We start from the raw sequence: 21,644 nt of genomic DNA, 5'->3' as shown, positions 1-21,644 counted from the left end.
GGGTGCCAGAAGATGAGAGACAGCAAGATATTGAAAACCTATTTGAAGAAATAATGACAGAAAACTTCCCCCCACCTGGTGAAAGAAATGGACTTACAGGTCCAAGAAGCACAGAGAACCCAAACAAAAGGAATCCAAAGAGGACCATACCAAGACACATCATAATTAAAATGCCAAGAGCAAAAGACAAAGAGAGAATCTTAAAAGCAGCAAGAGAAAGAAACTCAATTACCTACAAGGGAATACCCCATACGACTGTCAGCTGATTTCTCAACAGAAACTTTGCAGGCCAGAAGGGAGTGGCAAGAAATATTCAAAGTGATGAATACCAAGAACCTACAACCAAGACTACTTTATCCAGCAAAGCTATCATTCAGAATTGAAGGTCAGATAAAGAGCTTCACAGATAAGGAAAAGCTAAAGGAGTTCATCACCACTAAACCAGTATTATACGAAATGCTGAAAGGTATCCTTTAAGAAGAGGAAGAAGAAGAAAAAGGTAAAGATACAAATTATGAACAACAAACATGCATCTATCAACAAGTGAATCTAAGAATCAAGTGAATAAATAATCTGATGTACAGAATGAACTGGTGATTATAATAGAATCAGGGACATAGAAAGGGAATGGACTGACTATTCTTGGGGGGGAAAGGCGAGTGGGAGATGCGGGAAGAGACTGGACAAAAATCGTGCACCTATGGATGAGGACAGTGGGTGGGGAGTGAGGGCGGAGGGTGGGGCGGGAACTGGGAGGAGGGGAGTTATGGGGGGGGAAAAAGAGGAACAAATGTAATAATCTGAACAATAAAGATTTAATTAAAAAAAAAAAAAAGAATGGCATGTTCTGCCCTAGCCGGTTTGGCTCAGTGGATAGAGCATCAGCCTGCGGACTGAAGGGTCCCGGGTTCAATTCTGGGTTGGGGGCTCAATCCCCAGTGTGGGGCGTGCAGGAGGCAGTGGACTAATGATTCTCTCTCATCAATGATGTTTCTATCTCTCTTTTCCTCTCTGAAATAAAAATATATATTTTTTAAAAAGAATGGCATATTCTGATTTAAGCAAAATAGATTAAAATACTAATCAAAGTTAGTGTTCATAAACCTTCACCTGAATCTGCTTTAAAATTCAATTTAACATCTACTCAGCAAGCTGTAATTTCCAAGAAACAGGATAACATGGTTTGTTCTGTACTGGATCATAGGCCTACTGTTGGGATAATTCAATAGCAGCAAGACCACAATTAACACTTACAAATGGGTAATGCTTAAAGTTGTGAGTGAATTTATTACATAACAACTGTTAACTAGCACCAACAGTCACAGCAAAATAGACTGCAAGAAAAACGTACTAATTCCTGTGAACAAAACTAAAGCAATGGTGAGCACTGCCAGTCATTCTGTATAAGGAAATACCTTTTAATATTTTATATCAAGGTGAATAGTGTGTTCATTAAAACAAAGATTTCCCCCTTGCATTTCACCATGCAAAAGAATTATAATAAAGAGATAACAGGAACAGTTAAAATAGCTTCATAATTGTTTATTTTACTATTAAACATCCTGTAAAAAAATTTGTCTCTTTCATGAAATCAAAATAACAAGTGATGAAAGTTTGTCTATTAGCACCTAGAATGAATGAAAAAAATGCTTATTTTTTATAATTTTTATAACTGTAAGTTTGGTTTATAGTAATTCTTTCATTTATTTAATAATTACTAAGTACTCATTTTCTGACAAGTCCTCATGGAAGGTAGTGGGTATACACGAAAGTTGTTTTAGGCAAAGGGATCAGCATATGTGAGGGCTAAAAGTGATAGAAGAAATATCAGCTATGAAACTAACCTAGTTTTCAACATTTAAAATTTATCTATGGGTTTAATTTCATACTCACCACTTGTTTTGCCACATTTTCTCTGGTGCTTAGAAACAGTGGGAATTCACAACAGGGCAAAACTGCTTGTTAATGTTGAGACTCATCACTAATTCATCAGGGTAATGCTCTCAGCCTGGGCTAATCCCAGAAAGAAAATGACAGGTCAAAATGGCTAATTTGATCATAACAGTTCAGTTTTGGTTCATGATGTTGTCCTAGGTGTCGGGATTATAAAGGATTGATCACTCCCTTTAAAATTAACTAGTTGCCCAGCCGGTGTGGCTCAGTGGTTGAATATAGACCTATGAACCAGGAGATCACAGTTGGATTCGATTCCTGGTAGGGGCAGGTTCGATCCCCAGTGGGGGGCATGCAGGAGGCAGCAGATCGATGATTCTCTCTCATCATTGATGCTTCTCTCTCTCTCTCTCTCTCTCTCTCTCTCTCTCTCTCTCTCCCTCTCCTTCCTCTTTCTGAAATCAATAAAAACATATTTAAAAAAAATAAAAAACAGACCAGCTCAGTGTTTGAGCGAAGGGCTCTGAACCAGAAGGTCCAGGTTCATTCCCAGTCGGACCCATACCCGGGTTGTGGGCTTGATATCCAGTGTGGGGCATGCAGGAGGCAGCAGATCAATAATTCTCTCCTATCGTTGATGTTTCTGTCTTTCTCTCCCTCTCCCTTCCTCTCTGAAATCAATAAAAATATTTTTTTTAAAAAGTAACTAGTTGGAAGGGAAGAGAGATCATTAAAATAATTTCCACACAACATGGTAGGAGCAAAGAGAAAGGTATGCAAAAGGTAATAAAAAAAAAAAAAACACAGAGGAAAGGGCACCAACACAAGCAGGGGAAACATTGCAAGAAGTGATTTTACACTGAGACTTGAAAGAGTAGGAGGAGCCCTGACCAGTTTGGCTCAGTGGATAGGGCGTCGGCCTGCGGACTCAAGGGTCCCGGGTTCGATTCCGGTCAAGGGCATGTGCCTCGGTTGCGGGCACATCCCCAGTGGGGGATGTGCAGGGGGCGGCTGATTGATGTTTCTCTTTCATCGATGTTTCTAACTCTCTGTCCCTCTCCCTTCCTCTCTGTAAAAAATCAATAAAATATATTTTTTAAAAAAAAGAAGAAAGAGTAGGAGGAAAGATAGGAAGAGGCTCTAAGGATGTTCTGAAACAGCATGAATAAAGATTTTAAATTTGAAACTAGTAGTCTGGTATTGCCTGAGAGTAAAAGGGTGTATAAAGTTTTGACATGAGGGGGAGCACAGTGGTAGATTAACTAAAGAGGTTAACGGGGTCAGATCATAGAGGATTCTGTATACCATGTTAAGGCGGTTTATCTTCTGAGAGAAAGCAGGACAGCTCAGTGTTAAGTGTTTGGAAGCAGATTGATTTGGGTTCCAATCCCAGTTCCATTATTTAATAACTGTAAATTTTATGAATTACTTACCTTCTTTGAACTTTTTTAAAAATATATTTTATTGATTTTTTACAGAGAGGAAGGGAGAGGAATAGAGAGTTAGAAACATCGATGAGAGAGAAACATCGATCAGCTGCCTCCTGCACACTCCTCACTGGGGATGTGCCCGCAACCAAGGTACATGCCCTTGACCGGAACCGAACCTGGGACCCTTGAGTCCCCAGGCGATGCTCTATCCAGTGAGCCAAACCGGCCAGGGCTCTTCTTTGAATTTCAGTTTCTTCCTCTGCAATATAGGACTAACAAGCTTGTAGCATTTTATTGAGAAGTCAATGACAAGACTTCTTGATACCATTCACTGACAATGAGAACGAATGGTTCGGTGAATGCATGATTGTCACCGTTATCAAGGGTTATTAACCTACCCAGGGTTAACATTTTTGCAAGGGAATGAGAATGGCAAAATAAAGATAATGGGTGGCTTTGCAAAGAACAGGACAGGCAAACGAGTCAAACCATTATATTAACTCAGATAGGAAATAATAGAGGTTTCACCTGGCATTTTACCATAAGAATGGATAAAGACAGATCCAAAAATTACATAGGGATAAAATTTGTCAGTTCTCTCAGTGACAACTGAATGGGGGGGAACAGTGGTTCCCAGTCATCCTAAATAGTAGTCCAACTAAAACAGAAAATCAAAGAGGAGGATCTGGTTTGGGGCAAGATGAATATAAGATGCCAGTGGGAAATCTGGGTCAATACCCACCAGATAAGAGGACATAAAAACCTGCAGTTAGCTGCTTTGAGCCAAAGTCAATCACTTTACACTGAGCAATATAAAACAGCTTATGATTTTTCCCCCTAAAGTTGAAACTGAGATGTTATGATTATCTATTGTTAAGCTATGTCACCCCTAGGAACCTCTCCCTTATGAGTACTAAGGAAAAGATCTGAAATTGACAAATTTCTCTTAATGGAAAGACTGTAAAACTGAGTGAAAATTTAGTTTTTCTGATAAAAAGAAGATCCTTTCAGTAATTATAGATAAGATTGAAAATTATAGACTCACTTAAAAAAACACCAATTGCCCTGGCTGGTTTGGCTCAGTGGATAGAGCATCAGCCTGCGGACCAAAGGGTCCCAGGTTCGATTCCAGTCAAGGGCACATGCCCGGGTTTCGGGCTCGATCCCCAGTAGGGGGCGTGCAGGAGGCAGCCAATCAGTGATTCTCTCTCATCATTGATGTTTCTATCTCTCTTTTCCTCTCTGAAATCAATAAAAAATATATTTTAAAAAAAACAAAAACACCAATCAACAAAATGAAAAGGCAACCTACAAATGGGAAAAAATATTTGCAAATCATATATCTGATAAGGAATTAATATTCAAAATATATAAAGTACTCATACAAATCAATAGCAAAAACAAAACAAAACACCCAACTAATCCAATTTAAAAGCTGGCAAAGGACTGGGTAGACATTTTTCCAAAGAAGATATTCAAATGGCTCAACAGGTACATGAAAAGGTGCTCAACATGACTAATCATAGGGAAATGCAAATCATTAGGTGATATTTCACAATGAGATACCTCACCCTGGTTAAAATGGCTATTGAAAAGACAAGAGATAAATGCTGATGAGGATGTGGTGAAAACAGAAGCCCTGTGCACTATTGGTAGGAATGTACATAAGTACAGTCATTAGGTAAATAGTATAGCGGTTTCTCAAAAAATTAAAAATAAAACTATATGATCCAGCAATCTGACTTCTGGGTATATATCTAAAGAAAACAAAATCACTACCTCAAAGAGATATCTGCTCCCCACATTTATTGCAGCATTATTTACAATAGCCAAGAAAGGAAACAACTTAAGAGTCCATTGAAAGATGAATGGATAAAGAAAATGTGGTATATATACACAATAGAATACTATCCATCCATAAAAAGAAGGAAATCCTGCCATTTGCAGTGGACTTTGAAGGCGTTATACTAAGTGAAATAAGTCAGACAGAAAGACAAATATTGTATGATCTCACTTATATATGGAATCTAAAATTTAAAAAAATAGATCAGATTTGTAGTTACCAGGAGGAACTGGATGAAGGTGGTCAAAAGGTACAAATTTCCAGTTATATACCAGTTATATGGGGATGTAATATACAACATGGTAACTATGTATGGGGTATTTGAAAGTATGGATATATAAATCCTAAAAGTTCTCATCACAAGGAAAAACAATTGGGAGTAAGTATAGGAGGTGATGGATGTTAATTAAACTTACTGTGGAATCATTTTTTAATTTATGCATGTGAAGTCATTATGTCGTACACCTTAACCTTATCCAGTGCTGTACGTCAATTATATCCCAAAAAGAAACAAAAACAAACAAACAAACCCACTGGCAGAAATAAATCTGATTCAATTAGCCATTTTGTTTCATTTTTTAATTCTTCAAAGACCTCCAAATCATATCATGAAGCCTTAACTTAATATTTGGCCAAGCTGGTATGAAATAAACACCAGCCATTAAAAACGTGTTGTGGAACTATTCTTTCGGAAATGATTTAATCAGTAGTATGTTCTTTATTAAGCTTACATGCCTCATCAACAAAATTCAATCTCAGATTTTGGCAAAATTACTTACTTGACTGGCTTGATGAAGCTGTCACAGAAACAATATGTCTTAGTACATTATATAGCACATAAGAAAAATGGACTGTAAGTTAAGAGCTGTATATGTTTAAAAAAAACACACACACAACAACTGACAGTAGCTCTTAAATTCCAACAAACACAACCTGAGCAACTCTTTGAAATAGTAGTGGCCTGTGTTTTAATTTTTCTTCTATTTCTTCTAGTTCTCGTCGGTATTCTCTCATCCTTTCCTTTTCATTCTTTCTAAAATTAAATAAAAGGAGTGGAATTTTAAAAAGAAATAAGAACTTGCATATATAACATTTTAGCTTAGATGGCAAATTAGAAATTAAATTATGAGCACAATTTACAGTTGACCACCATTCCTTTTCTAGACTGGTAAATTTTTATGGAACACAGAATAAAAATTCTAGGTTCTGCCCTAACTGGTTTGGCTCAGTTGATAAGAGTGTCGGTCTGTGGACTGAAGGGTCCCAGGTTCAATTCCGGTCAGGGGCACATACCTTGGTTGCGGGCACATCCCCAGTAGGGGGTGTGCAGGAGGCAGCTGATCGATGTTTCTCTCTCATCGATGTTTCTAGCTCTCTATCCCTCTCCCTTCCTCTCTGTGAAGAAATCAATGAAATATATATTTTTTAAAAATTCTAGGTTCTGAGAGCACACATTTTACATCCTGGGAGCAGTCTTTGTACTCTGAAGGTTCTGAAATCTTCAAGACATAATGTTTTACAGGGCTTCAAATTGGCCTGAAAAGACGAATGAATGAATGTCCTCTTATCTCATATGTAAATGTATAAAACCAAAAAAAATTTGGTCCCAAATAGGTATGTTCTTTTTAAGAAGTTTTTTTCTGAAAATAAGAACTTGTTCTTCTTTAGTCCCTTAAATGAGAACTGCTATAGGTTGGTGGCAAAGTTAATTAAATGGGATGAGGAGAAATGAGGCGTATTTGACTATAATATATAGAAAAATAGGAACCAAATACATAAATTCACAGTAAGTGTACTTAATATTTGGGCAAGATCCAATAATGAATTAAACTATGCTATTTCTCTATGTAAAATATACTAACTCTACCAAGATAATAAGATTTCATGGATTAGAGAAAATAATTATACTATAAAATTATAACTATGTTTAATTATATACAAGTTGGTATTATTAAAAATCCAGTTTACTTTCTAAGGATGAATGAATATTTCTAAGGAATTTTTTTGCTCAAGTTCATCAAATTAAGCTCCTTCTACCAATGAATTGATATAAGGAGCTATATTCCTTATAATGTCTGACACTGACAGACATTATAAGGAATCCTATATAATAAAAGCCTAATTAATATGCTAAGTGTCTGACCGTTAGTTTTACCCTTCAACCAGGTGCTATGACACGCACTGACCACCAGGGGGCAGATGCTCCAACTGGTAGGTTAGCTTGCTGCTGGGGTCCAGCAGATCAGGACTGGTGAGTCAGGTCGAATGCGCCCTGGAGCCCTCCCCAGCCAGGGTGGGGTCCTGGATTGCACTGGGCCTCTAATTAAAAGGAAATATAGATTTGGGGGAATATTATAGGTCAGATTAAAAATTAATAAATCATATTACTTACCCAGCTTTGGGGGAGTTATTTTCCTACTTAAACATGAACATTTTAATGTTTATTTGCAACATAAAAATGTTCCTCTGGAACATTGGTTTTCAAACTTTATTCTGTAGAATTCCAGTGTTCTGTAAAGGGGTTCTGTAAATATTTTTATTTATTTATATTAAAACTGACAAAATGCAACCCATACCACTAAACATTAACACACCTGTTAATCGACACTTTCACATAATTGATGTTACTTAACACCAGTGTTAATCTGTGCTATCAGATTTCATGTAAATCTTAGAACAAAAATCTTTTACATATCTGTTTGTTGAAGAATATTCTGAGATTACATGACAAGTTGTTGAAAAAGCTTTATATCTGTGCCTCAAGATTCTTCTCAATATTACTAGTATATTGTGCAATCAAAAATAATATAAAGAAAAAGAGTTAAAATGCCAATATAAGATATTAACTATAGCCACAATATAAAACATTTCTGTTCAATAACATAGCTTCATGGTCCTCACCATCAGGTGTGTATACACATATATGTTGGTTCTCATCATGAGTTGAATGAGATAATGTGTGTGTGTGTGTGTGTATTAAGTATAAGTAACTGATAATAACTTGAATCCAGAAACTAAAACACTAATATTCTTCTTAATTTGTTCATATATTGGTAACTTGATTTTTAAAAAGTTTGAAAACCAATGGTCTAGAGGTTCAGGATTCTTTCATGATACCTGAGAGATTTTATTCTGGATTTAGATATTTGAGCTAAACTTTGATGTGAGTCATAAGCCTTAGTCCGGGTTGTCAGGAGTTTCTGCAATTCTTTCATTCTTTGTTTCTGCTTAGTTAGGATCCGAGTTCTCTCTTCTTCCAACATTTTCTTTTCCTCAAGTGATCTCCTGAGGGCAACAAACTAAGGCTTAATTCACTTTAAGCCAATGAGAATGTTGCTTAGCAAAGATTTAATACAGGATAATTCAAAGGCTGAAAAAAGGCAACCTTTTGAGAAGGATCTGACTTGTGAACTTGGAAATCAATAGGCCAACTCTAACCTTGTCTATTCCCAAGGAGTCATAAAATGGAAATTACATTTCTTAGCACACACTTTTGCAAAATGTTCTATATTATAAAGTAAAATATATTACCAGATATAATAATTGCTTCATACTTTCAAATTCGCCAACATAAAATTAATAATGTCATGTACACTATTTTAGCAATCATAGGTCAGTCAATGCAGTAGCCTAGTTATTTACCTGGTGGCTTGTTCTCTTCCTCTGGAAGATACTGTGGGCATTGGAGGGCTGCAGTTATAAGGCACACGCTTTGCATTTGGACTTCTTCCTGGTGACTTGTGCCTTAGAGACTGATAAGCCCAATGTGTTTCTTTCAAATTTTCTTCCTCTGCTTTATTATCTGCCAAATTTTTCTCTCTTTTAGTGGATGCATGTGAGGCTGCATGAAGATCAGATGGTTTGTAAACTAAAAGGATTTTTGGACTTTTCTGTTCTGGGAGGTGCTTCTGATATCTCTCAGGAGGTTCTCCAAAATCAGCAATCGGGCTCCTAGACTTGCATTTACACTTCAACTGTTCAGCCTGTTTGGGATTCTTGGGCTTCCTTGCAGCAAAACTTCTGTGAGGTGGACTATAAGGCGAAGGGGATGAATTCAGTAAAAGTTCTTGGGCTCTCAGCTGTGTCTTAATATTTCTAAAGAGCTCTTCTTCTTTTAACCTGTTATTGGTAGTTGAACCATAAGTAGATCGAGGTATAGGTCTGGCTTTAAATCGATTTGTTTTCTTTTTAGACTTAATAAAGTCTCTCAGCTGCTTTTCCCGGATTGCTCGCTTTTGTTCCTCCCGTGCAATAAACTTAAATGGCTTTTGTGAGGCCAAAAGTGCTTCTTTGTTTTTCTCCTTCATAATCCTCCTTCGTTCTTCATTTTGCTTGACTATGTCATGATAAAGGGGGAAAAAGACAAATTCTGGAACTGGGTTGGCTCGGAATTTTTTCTTACACTCTGAATCTTCTTGTTTTTTGAGCAGTTTGTGTGCCATTTCAATATCTGATTTATATTTCATGTTCTCTTCTTTTTTCTTCTGTTCTCTAATCATCATTTGAAAAGGCTCAGGTACTGTAATCTTTGGCACCCATTCTTTTGATTTCTTCCCTGTTTTTTTAATTGCTGGGAAGTCAGCACCTTCACACTGAATGTAATCTTTAACAGAAAAGTTGGTCCACATGTTGTTGATGAGCTCCTTAGCATAGGTCATCATTCTGCTTTTCTCAGGATAGTCTTTTTCTAAGTTGGGCAGCTCATCTTCAGAGGAAGACACAATCAAGGAGGAAGAATGACCTAAATCAGGTTCTGAAAGTGATGTGATTAACGAGATAGGGTGATAGTTCTTTTCTGATACACACCTAAGTGAGAAGAATAATTAGGTTAGGTTACACTTTCAGTTGTATGTGACCAAATATAAGAATTAAGAATTAGATATTTTCTTATATCAAGGTATAATCAATTAACCCAAATGGTGTGGTTCAGTGGTTGAGCATCAGACCTATGAACCAGGAGGTCATGGTTCGATTCCCAGGTTGTGGGCTTGATCCCCAACAGGGGGCATGCAGGCGGCAGCCAATCCATGATTCTTTCTCATCATTGTTTCTATCTCTCTCTTCTCCCTCCCTCTCTGAAATCAATAAAATATATACATATATTTTTTTAAAAAAGGTATAATCAGATTTAAGATAGGAGCTGGATACGGCTTGTAAAAATTATCACTTTTATTTAGAATAGAGCTGGAAAATGCCTATAAATTATCTAATCTGACGCCTTTATTTTATAAGGGAGGAATATGAGACAGTTGAGGCTTCTTGTGTCTAACCTCTGAATTGAATTCTCCACGTTTTCCATAGACACCGTTTTAAAATATACATCTGATCATGTCACTCTCCTTCTTGAAACTTTCCCATGATTTGTCATTGTTATGAAGTCAAATACAGATTACAGAGTCCTTTAATATTAGCCCCTGCCTAGCTTTCCAGTTTCACCTCTCACTTTTCCCTACCCCCATCACCATTCTACATCACATCCAATCCCATGAAGTTCCTCACACACACCATTCCTCATGCCGCCATGCCTTTGCACACATTGTTTCGGCTGCCTAGAAGGCCACTCCTTGCTTCCTACATTTGCTGCAGCTACACACACCCCTTAAGACTGAACCCAGATATGACTTCAGTAGAAAATTCCTTCCTGTGTCCCTCCACTGACACTCTGACATGATCAACTGCTTTTTCTTGTCTCTATAATGTTGTATTGCAATTTTTCATTCTCAGCTAATCTTCGAGATCCTTGAGGGCATCTCAATTTTGACTTCCTAGTGTCCACGCAAGGTCTGACACCCAGGAGATATGCAATCAGTGCTGACCCACTGGATGAGTTAAGGGACTTGCCTCAAGTTTCAAAATAAGCCAGTTTATCACAGAAATAGGTCTTGAAATTAAAGACTATTTTGAAAACTTAATCAGATTTATGTTTTAGTTCTAAACAATTTATACTATATCTTTAATAAGCTCATGTTAATCCACATATTATAAAGGTCTTTTAAATTTTTAATATTCATCATTTAAAAATATTCTAATACATGTCTACACAGTTGTATGAATGATAGGTCAGAAAGAAAAGACCAAATGGCCACCTAATGACCCTCGAAGCAAGAAGCCACCTGGTAGGTTGATAAGCCATTAAACATTTTGAATAAAATTCCACCTCCATATATAATTACAAGTACAAAGGGATATTTGAGAGGAAATATTCTGAAATAATTTTGTTCTGTACTTTATTCTTTTAAGATTTTAAAATTGATTTTTAGAGAGAGGAAAATATTAATGTGAGAGTACATCATCAATCAGCTGCCTCTTACACGCCCCCGTCAGGGGATTGAGCCCGAAACCTGGGCATGTACCCTGACTGGGAATCAAACCAGCAATTCTTCAGTACGTGGGACGATGCCCAACCAACTGAGCCACACCAGCCAGGGCTTGTTCTGCACTTTTAAGTATACATTTTATTTTACAGTCCACAAATAAGATTATGTACAAACTTACATGGAAGAGACACTAGAAGCTTCATCCCTGATGATCACTGGCTGCACTTTCTTTAAATTTAATTTATTCTGGTACATTTTCTCTAACTTTGCCATAGTTTCCATGTGGGCAGTCTTCAGCTCTTCTAGTTTCCTGAAATATTCTTCATTAGAGTGGAAAATATCAGAAAAGTCCACAGGGTCCTCATAGTTCATATATGTTAGGTTATTCACCCCGGAAATGATGTTAAAGTCAGTCTGATGGGAGGGAAAAGCCTGTTATATGGTATTTGGAATTAAAAGACAAATAAATTTGACACTAATTCCCAATGCTGCTTCTTACTTGTGAGCTATGTACATTTCCCTCTCACATTTTATTGAGAACAAGAGAGAGAAATCAAGTTGCCAGAAAATAAATACTATTTGATCCTTTTTATAAAGGATGGTTAGATTCCCGGATCATGTACTAACCCAATACACTATAATAGGATAGAACCAAACTATCCTTAATAAAGACCCTCCTTTGGAGTTGTAAGTGATAACTGAAATGAAGAAGAACCAGTTCCTCTTACTGCAAACCAAGCAACTACAGCCCAACACCCAGAGCTTGGCTCCTACAGTATGGGCCACAAGGGTGCACCAGTGGAGAAGAGAGGGGAATGGGCAAAGGAGGGCAGGAGAGTGGAGGGAACAAAGTTCTCATTGGCTCATCAAGAACCCAGGAAGAAGCCCTCCTGGATGTGCAGGGGAGACCTCATAGGAAGTAGGAGGGTTAGAAGGGGGTGGGAGGTAATTTCAGAACAGCCGCTCCTGGGGGCAACAAAGAGCAATTGTAACAAAGTCCTGAGTGTCAGGGACTTTGGGAGTGAAAAGAGAACAAGAATAGTACAGTATAGCATTGTAACTACACAGAGTATAGTTATTCTATATATAGGTCATGCCTGGAAGAGTCTGCTCGATCTTTCCCCTAACTCTTTTTTTTAAATTATTTTTATTGATTTCAGAGAGGAAGGGAGAGGGAGAGAGATAGAAACATCAATGATGAGAATCACTGATCGGCTGCCTCCTGCACGCCCCTACTGGGGATCGAGCCCACAACCCAGGCATGTACCCTTGACTAGAATCGAACCCGGGACCCTTCAGTCTGCAGGCCAACGCTCTATCCACTGAGCCAAACCAGCTAGGGCTCCCCTAACTCTTTTCATATACATCTTATAGTTCTTTTAATTGAAGCAACTATAGAGGTAAAACTCCACTTTCTCCATAAATATAGAAATTTAATATTTTCTCAGTTGAGAAATAGTTAATTATGATACAGTGCATAAAAGGCTGCTGAATATGGTCTTAAATTTAGCCTATTGCCTGAAATATACTCAGAATGAAAAAAGAGTATTTGCCGAAACCGGTTTGGCTCAGTGGATAGAGCGTCGGCCTGCGGACTGAGAGGTCCCGGGTTCGATTCCGGTAAAGGGCATGTACCTGGGTTGCGGGCACATCCCCAGTGGGGAATGTGCAAGAGGCAGCTGATCGATGTTTCTCTCTCATCGATGTTTCTAACTCTCTCTATCTCTCTCCCTTCCTCTCTGTGAAAAATCAATAAAATATATTAAAAAAAGAAAAAAAAAGAAAAAAGAGTATTTGCCTTAGAAAATTATAAACCCAATCTGATAAGACACTAGGAAATAAATCTGAGTAGCTTCTCCCAATGGGAAAATACAGAAGAGTCACTTGTATGTAAAAGTTATAAATACGAGTTTTTAAACAGTATACAGGAGACCAGTATTGTACTACTTGGGCTAACAGAGAAAATGAATGAAGGAAAACTAATGTTTTTCAGTAGAGCTGGTGTGCAGAAATTTACCAAAAAATCTATGACTCAAAGAATTGCTTTTTTTTTTTTTAATATATTTTATTGATTTTTACAGAGAGGAAGGGAGAGAGATAGAGAGAGTTAGAAACATCGATGGGAGAGAAACATCGATCAGCCGCCTCCTGCACATCTCCCACCGGGGATGTGCCCGCAACCCAGGTACATGCCCTTGACAGGAACCGAACCCGGGACCCTTCAGTCCGCAGGCCGACGCTCTATCCACTGAGCCAAACCGGTTTCGGCAAAGAATTGCTTTATTGTCATACAACTCAAGAGAATTTTCTGATACCTTCTCCTGTTTCTATATGTGCTCCTCATCATTACCTTCTTAGCTGTGGAAATGAGTAGTACTTTGTTAACTTCCTCATTCATTAAATTCTTAAGGACACCCAGCATTCTCTAGCTGCTTAAAGATACAGATCAAATAAACACTCCACCTTCTAGAACAGTGGTTCTCAACCTTCCTAATGCCGCGACCCTTTAATATAGTTCCTCATGTTGTGATGACCCCCAATTTCATTGTTATAAATTGAACATAATTAAAGCATAGTGATTAATCACAAAAACAATATGTAATTATATGTGTGTTTTCCGATGGTCTTAGGTGACCCCTGTGAAAGGGTCGTTCGACCCCCAAAAGGGTCTCGACCCACAGGTTGAGAACCGCTGTTCTAGAAGCTTCAGTGAGTTTAGGTGAGGATGTGTACATAAATAATGGGCAGCAGACATTGAAGGAGACAGAACTCCAGATTCCTGCCTGTGAGCTGCTCCCATGTATGTCACAATATCAGTTACCATAAGAGCTCAGAGAAAGAATGCCTAATTCTGACCACGGGGAAAAGAAGAGACAGAATTTACAAGGGTGCACCAGATAGAGACAATGTTAGATAAGGACAAAGCTTGTCAGATTAGGGAAGCAGTGAAAAACAAAGAAGTCTGAGGCACAGTGCCAGACATTAATCATATGTTACTGCATGATGATGCAACTGGCAGGTACTCTGTTCTTGATCAGGAAACTGAGGCTCAGAGGATTTAGGTGACCTGCCTGCAGTCACACACCAGTAAGTAGTAGAGGTGGGATTTAATCCAAATCCCAAGTGTTAGGCTCCAAAGACATACCGTAGGAAGGGGTTTTTAGCCACATGAGGAAGGAACAGGCATGGTATGCTCAGAGAGAGGTAAACAGTCTGGGGCTAGTGAGAACGGGATGGAGCACGAGGGAGGGTGGGAAACAAGGTGAAAAAGGCACGTCAGGAGCTTCAACCAGGCAACAGGAGCCTTGAAGGATGTGAGCAGAGGAGTGCCATGATCAGTCGTGCTCGGAAGGATTCTTCTGGTAGCAAATAGAGTGAAAACGAAGGAAGAAAGATTAGCAGCAGTTAATGAGCTAATGCCAAGGTCCAAGTTAGAGATATTAAGGGCAGAATTAAGGAAGCAGCACCAAGGCGGCTGCCTTGGTAGATTTAGGAGGCTGAATCATCAACTCAGTAATGGCCTGTATTGTGGGCAACAAATCGAAGACTTCTGTTTGGAGTGCTGCCTGTCTAGGTAGATGCTGCTGCTGCTGCTGCTGCCATTCATCAATATAGGGAACACTGAGGAGGAGAGTGTTTTAGGAAAAGAAAACGAATCTCTCTTAGACACACTGAGTTTAAGGGATAGTAGGGCAGGTGAATGTCCAGGAAACACGTGGGTAAATTTATCTGGAGACCTGGTAAGGAGGCTGGGCTGGAGATGAAGATATGGGAGCCACCAATATCACAGAAGTGGCAGGTGCAGCCTTGCATATGAATGAGGCAGCCTGAAGAGAGTGTGGGCAATACGACAAAAACCCGAGGATGGAAATGTTGGCCAACACCAATGTTTAAATAAGCAGTGAGCCCTAACCGGTTTGGCTCAGTGGATAGAGCATCGGCCTGCGGACTCAAGGGTCCCAGGTTTGATTCCGGTCAAGGGCATGTACCTGGGTTGCGGACACATCCCCAGTAGGGAGTGTGCAGGAGGCAGCTGATCGATGTTTCTCTCTCATCGATGTTTCTAACTCTTTATCCCTCTCCCTTCCTCTCTGTAAAAAAATCAATAAAATATATTTAAAAAAATAAATAAGCAGTGAGAGGAGAACTAATATGAAGTAGAAAGTGGTCATTAGAAATACAAATACCGTAACCGGTTTGGCTCAGTGGATAGAGCATCGGCCTGCGGACTGAAGGGTCCTGGGTTCAATTCCGGTCAAGGGCATGTACCTTGATTGCGGGCACATCCCCAGTGGGGGGTGTGCAGGAGGCAGCTGATCGATGTTTCTCTTTCATCGATGTTTCTAACTCTCTATCCCTCTCCCTTCCTCTCTGTAAAAAATCAATAAAATATATTTTTTTAAAAAAAGAAATACAGCCGAAACCGGTTTGGCTCAGTGGATAGAGCGTCGGCCTGTGGACTGAAGGGTCCCAGGTTCGATTCCGGTCAAGGGCATGTACCCAGTGGGGGATGTGCAGGAGGCAGCTGATCGATGTTTCTCTCTCACCGATGTTTCTAACTCTCTCTCTCCCTTCCTCTCTGTAAAAAATCAATAAAATATATTAAAGAAAAAAAAGAAATACAAATACCAAGTGATAAGGGTATTCAAATGAAGAGAGCTTTTGTTTGGTTTGAGTTTGTAAAGTAACTCCAGAAGGCTTCCTGGAGGAAGTGATATTTAAGCTGAGTCAAAGAATAGAAGAATCTGGAGGATCAGATAGAATATAGGGGGAAAGAGGGAAAAGGTACTGCAGACAAAGAAAAGGACATTAACAAAAGCCATGGGGGTGAGGGGCATGGTGGAGAGTAAGGTGCACACAGCTGCAGGATCAGAGGAGAGTAAAATGTATAAAGCGATTTTGGGAAGCAAGCCTAGAAAGGAAGGTTAGGGCAAGCCGGAGGTGGTTTTCATTTCTTGTCTACTACTTGGCTAGAAGTTAGTACCTTTTCAATTTGGAGAATTTTTATGGCTTTGGAGAAAGATTAGGGATATAGTGTCAAATTCTTGTGTTCAAGCCTAGGTTCTGCACTTCTTAGCCATGTGACATGGGCACTAATCTTTTGAACATCAACCTTACAATACTTGAAGTATGCCCAGTGTTAAACTATTGCCTGTCAGCTCCAATGCCACCCTTCTACACCCTGCTGGGTGATGCTGAGGACAGGAGTCTGTAAACCATGTTTCCGCTTTGCCAGCTGCTCCCAGGTAGACTCTTCCTAAAGTGGGGCTAGGGGGAGACAACAGGGCTAGAGGAGGAAGAAGACCTATTCCTTCCTGTTAGTTCTGTCCACTTGTCTACTTGAGTGACGCCTGGAGTGGTTCTTCCCCTGAGCAGCAGCATTGGCTGATTTCATTCTGCAGTTTTTCCAATGCTCACAGAATCAGCAAAATCACCTCGTGGCCTTTATTCAAATGTCATCACCTCACCAAGGCTACCCTATTTGAAATTATAACCTCTCCACCCACTCATTGTCAGCCTCCCTGTTTTATTTTTTCTCATAAATACTCACCACCAACAGTCATTCTACATATCTTTATTTGCGTAATGTATGCCTAATTCTTCCACAAAGTCATCATCACAAAGACAAGGATTTGTCTGCTTTGTTCATGGTGGTGTTCCCAGTGCCTAGAAAAGCACCTGACTAATGGCAGAGGCTCAATAAACATTCATTGGAAGAATGAATATACAGCTAAAAAAATATTATTTCCATTAAGAGGAGAGGTATTCCCTCACAAAGAACTGGATCAGCCCTAGCTGGTTTTGGCTCAGTGGATAGAGAGTCGGCCTGCAGACTCAAGGGTCTGAGTTCAATGCTGGTCAATGGCACATGCCTGGGTTGCAGGCTCAATCCCCAGTAGTGGGCGTGCAGGAGGCAACCAAACAATGGTTCTCAATCATTATTAATGTTTCCATCTATCTCTCACTCTCGCTACCTCTCTGGAAAAAAAAAGGAACGGAATCATCCTAAGAAATACTGGCTGCTCTAAAGAGTTATATTCTACTAAGTATTAAGAAAAGGGCTTATTTCTTAAAAAACTAACTACAAGAGGGAAGATATTCCAAAGAACTGTTTTTAGAAAAAAGCATACAGGTACTCTCCATTCGTTCTTTTAGAACACCCTTTAAAAGAAGGCCTTCGTAATAGTCATTTTCCATTAAAGGGTAAAGTTTATTTGGTCCTGGAAAAACTGCAAAGATACTGAAGGATGAGTAGCTTCTGAAGAGTGGTGGCAGGTCTGATATTTATACACTGACTTTTAACAGTATCTGTCCCATTTCTGTTTAATACTCTTAATACTTAACTTTTCAGATAAATTACTCCCATGGTGTTTTACCTAAAACAGATGAATGATTAATAAGCAAATTCTAACTTTAATTTAATCTTTGTCTTCACACAGAAGAAAACATTTTAGTAGGTCAAATAACCTAGACCCGTGGTCGGCAAACCACGGCTCGAGAGCCACTTGCGGCTCTTTGGCCCCTTCAGTGTGGATCTTCCACAAAATACCACGTGTGGGCGCCCACGTACAGTGCGATTGAAACTTCGTGGCCCATGTGCAGAAGTTGGTATTTTGTGGAAGAGCCAGTATTTTGTGGAAGAGCTGCACTGAAGGGGCCAAAGAGCCACATGTGGCTCACGAGCCGCGGTTTGCCGAGCCGCAGTTTGCCGACCACTGACCTAGACCAAGGACATTATTTTCCAAGAGCCTAAAATAGCACCCTTTCCCTTTAATTGTTCGGCTTTTTGTGAATGTTCTGCATGCAGCCACTAGATTAGAGGATAATCTTCCCTAGATTGGCTTGACCCATTTAGATGATGCTCCTTCCAGCACATGCGCTTCATTAGTGATCAGCACTCATAATTATTTGTGATATAGTCTGTCTAGTATCATCTGCAATTCTGGAATTTTTACTAAATTTTTTTTTTTTCATTGAAAGGATTTGTAAGGAATGAGGCAGATCTACATATAGTAACCTGGGTAAACCCAGCAATAAATGATAAGAGTAAAAAGCAAGTTTCAGAACAATGTGTATACATAAAATGCTACCAAATGCTTCAAGGATGTACACAGGAGACAGGAAAAAGCCCAGAAGAATACATATATATCAGTTTCAAAACAGTGGCTACCAATGGGTAGGGAGGAGGGACTCAGACTTTCTTTGGGAGGAGAGAGTAAAAGGGCCCAAGCCTTATTTGTAACATTTGAAATTTTAAAAGGAGAATGTGCTCATGTATTACTTATCTAATAAAAGTATAACTTAAAGAAGAATGCTTTGTGAGTACTAATACTAAATTAAAAACTGAGCAGTCTCTATTGACTACTTGATCTGTCTGGCACCTGCCTCTCACACTCCCCTAGCAATACTGTTTACCTTTCCCTTCCTCTTCTACCTGCTCCCACCCCCACTCCCCAACTCGTTTATTTCTTTAAGAAACCAGAAACTATCAGAGGAAAGTTCCCTCATCTTCCCATCTATAAAACTGCCTGCTTTTGTGCCACTTTTCTCTTTTCCTCCTGCTTCAGGATGAAATGTCCCTTCTCTTTAGCAATATCTGACACTTTCCCTCATCATTAAAACCAATAAACGGGACTTCCACACTCTTGTGGTGGTGATCCTACCACTGTAGCTGGTCCTTAATCCCTTTAGTCTCCTTTTTATCTATCTAACTGTTAAATGAGGTTTTTAAAGTGTTCTAGCCCGGTTGGTGTGGATCAGTGGTTGAGTGTCAACCTGTGAACCAGGAGGTCATGGTTCGATTCCTGGTCAGGGCACACGCCCGGGTTGTGGGCTCGGTCCCTGGTGGGGGGGCATGCAGGAGGCAGCTGATCAGTGATTCTCTTTCATCATTGATGTTTCTGTATCTCTCTCCCTTTCTCTCTGAAATTAAAAAAAAAAAGTTCTATACAAGACCCCTTCTTTTTCTGCACTCTCCCTAAGTGACTTTATCCATTCCCATTGTTTCAAAAATGCTGAAAACTCCCAGATAGGTATCTCCAGCTCAGACTCTACAGAACTACACTTTCATAGGCTCAGCTGCTTCCTACATATTTCCACTTGGTAGTTTCACAGATCTCTCAAAGTTACCATGTTCAACACTAAAACCTTGGAGGAGGGCAAAGAGGAAGAAATGGGGGAGGAGGATCTGTAATAAGATCAACAATAAAAAAACACACACACAAAAAAACAACAACACTGAAAACCACCCAGCCTCTACATCCATTCCTCCCCAAGTTGTCCCCAGTTCAATAAATGGCACTGCCTTTCATGCAACTTCTCAAACCAGAAACCTGAGAGTAAGCATTCTTTATTTCTTCCTCTTCCTTGGCCTTCACTTTCATTCTTTAACAGTAATTCTGATCCATTCTGGAGAAATCTGTCCACTTCTTGCCATCTCCCCCGGACTCTAGGTCCAGCCATCACCTATGGCTTCTGCAATTACTGCACAGCCTCCTAACTAGTTCCTTACTTCTGCTTTGTCAGAAGTTCTCCACAGAGTCATCAGAGTCATTTTTAAAAAATGTGAATAGGAACATGTCAGATCTTTTAAAAGTCTTCAAGGACCTCCCAATGCACCTACAATAAACAACTCCTTACCTAGGTCTACAAGGCCCTGAATGTTTAGGCCCTGCTTACCTCTCCAAGTTCATCTCCCCTCACTCATTCTTCCCCTCTTTTCCACTCTTGCTGGCTTTCTTTCAGATCCTTAATCACCCAAAGCTCTTCATTTTCCTATCTTAGGACCTCTGCATATGCTTGTTCCCTCTGCCTGGAATGTTTTCCCACACCCACTCTTCAAATAACGGTTACTCTTTTTCATCTATCAGGCATCAGCTTAAATTTTAACTAATTTAATTATGGCTTAGTGGTGCTATGACCATGAAAGGTGTTGCTACAGATTTTCTCATTAACAGTTTTAGTGTAGATTAAAGAGATTACAATTCCAAAATATTCAGTGATTCTATTAGCCCTAGACCACATGCTTTTTCTTTTTGTATCTGAGAGGCTTGAAAAAATGGTGTTAAGAATCTTTAACGGGGGTAAGGAGGTTTATATCTGCGGAGTCAAGGTTTCTAACTTTTAAAGGAATAGAGCAGATGGCAGACTCGGCCCTCTAACTGGTGGACAGGTGTTCACGACACATGTAACACTGAAAAGTGCCCTTTAGGAAATAATGGGTCCTCAGTAATTTGCTTCTCTGGATGCTTAACTCTATCTGTCTGATCTAGCCACTGAACTCAATGGTTTTAAACATCGCTTCTCATGTATCGTGTTAAGATGCACTAATAACCAAGACCTTAAAATGACAATAAAACACACCTCTGATAGCACAGTTGATTCACCTGAATCTTAGGGGTTATCATCTGTGGGGTAGGTAAATCAGACCTCCCCAAGTTAAAAAGAAAAGGGAATATCTACTTCTGACAAATACTGGAGCATAAAGAGTAAGGTTCTGCACTCTCTAGACCAGCAGTTCTCAACCTGTGGGTCGCGACCATCGGAAAACACATATAGCATATCAGATATTTACATTACGATTCATAACAGTAGCAAAATTACAGTTATGAAGTAGCAACGAAAATATTTTATGGTTGGGGGTCACCACAACATGAGGAACTGTATTAGAGTCGCGGCATTAGGAAGGTTGAGAACCACTGCTCTAGGCTAAAGTAAAATGCTCTCCAAGAAATTCTTACAACAATCGTTTTGGTGAAAATTACGACTTTTTAAGGCCTCGGTTTTATTGATTTCTATGGGAACATAGAGAAGATGGTGGGTCAATATTACCGACGACCTGGACAGGGAGCAGCGTTTGTCAGCATGTCGCTCAGCCCAGCGGAGACGCGGACCAGCCATCAGCCCGCACCCAGCCAGAGCCCAGCCCTAGCCCACGTCCCGCCCCCACATTACCATCGCCCGCGACCGCTGCACTGCCTTCTCATCTTCCTGTTCCTCCTCCTCCTCTTCCTCCAAGGCCGCCACCACGGCCGCCAGATCCTCTAAGCCTATAAGCCTAGAGTCTGGGTCCTCGTCCTGGGCGGCCCGCGTTGGGGTGTTGGGATTTACCGGGGCTTGGACACTGGAGGCCGCCAGCTCCGCGCGCGGCGAGGCGGCCAT

At 39.8% G+C, this 21,644-nt stretch overlaps 1 protein-coding gene across 2 annotated transcripts in view; it reads right to left on the bottom strand.

Moving 5' to 3' along the window:
* The window catches only part of FAM161A (family with sequence similarity 161 member A), a 25,978-nt gene extending 4,334 nt beyond the window's left edge, over positions 1–21,644 (bottom strand). Inside the window, exons 1-5 of one of the 2 annotated variants that reach the window (XM_006083295.3) lie at positions 21,438–21,644; positions 11,662–11,897; positions 8,809–9,972; positions 8,284–8,451; positions 6,100–6,199 (exon numbers count right to left, since the gene is read on the bottom strand). In XM_006083295.3, coding sequence (XP_006083357.1) covers positions 6,100–6,199; positions 8,284–8,451; positions 8,809–9,972; positions 11,662–11,897; positions 21,438–21,644 — 1,875 coding nt within the window. The remainder of the gene's footprint in view (positions 1–6,099; positions 6,200–8,283; positions 8,452–8,808; positions 9,973–11,661; positions 11,898–21,437) is intronic. The other variant, XM_006083296.3, reaches the window with a different exon arrangement.

Source organism: Myotis lucifugus, unplaced genomic scaffold (assembly GCF_000147115.1).
Source record: "Myotis lucifugus unplaced genomic scaffold, Myoluc2.0 scaffold_6, whole genome shotgun sequence".
NCBI classification, from domain to species: Eukaryota; Metazoa; Chordata; class Mammalia; order Chiroptera; family Vespertilionidae; genus Myotis; species Myotis lucifugus.
Note: the sequence above shows the minus strand (reverse complement) of the source record. Positions and strands in the feature narration are given on the sequence as shown.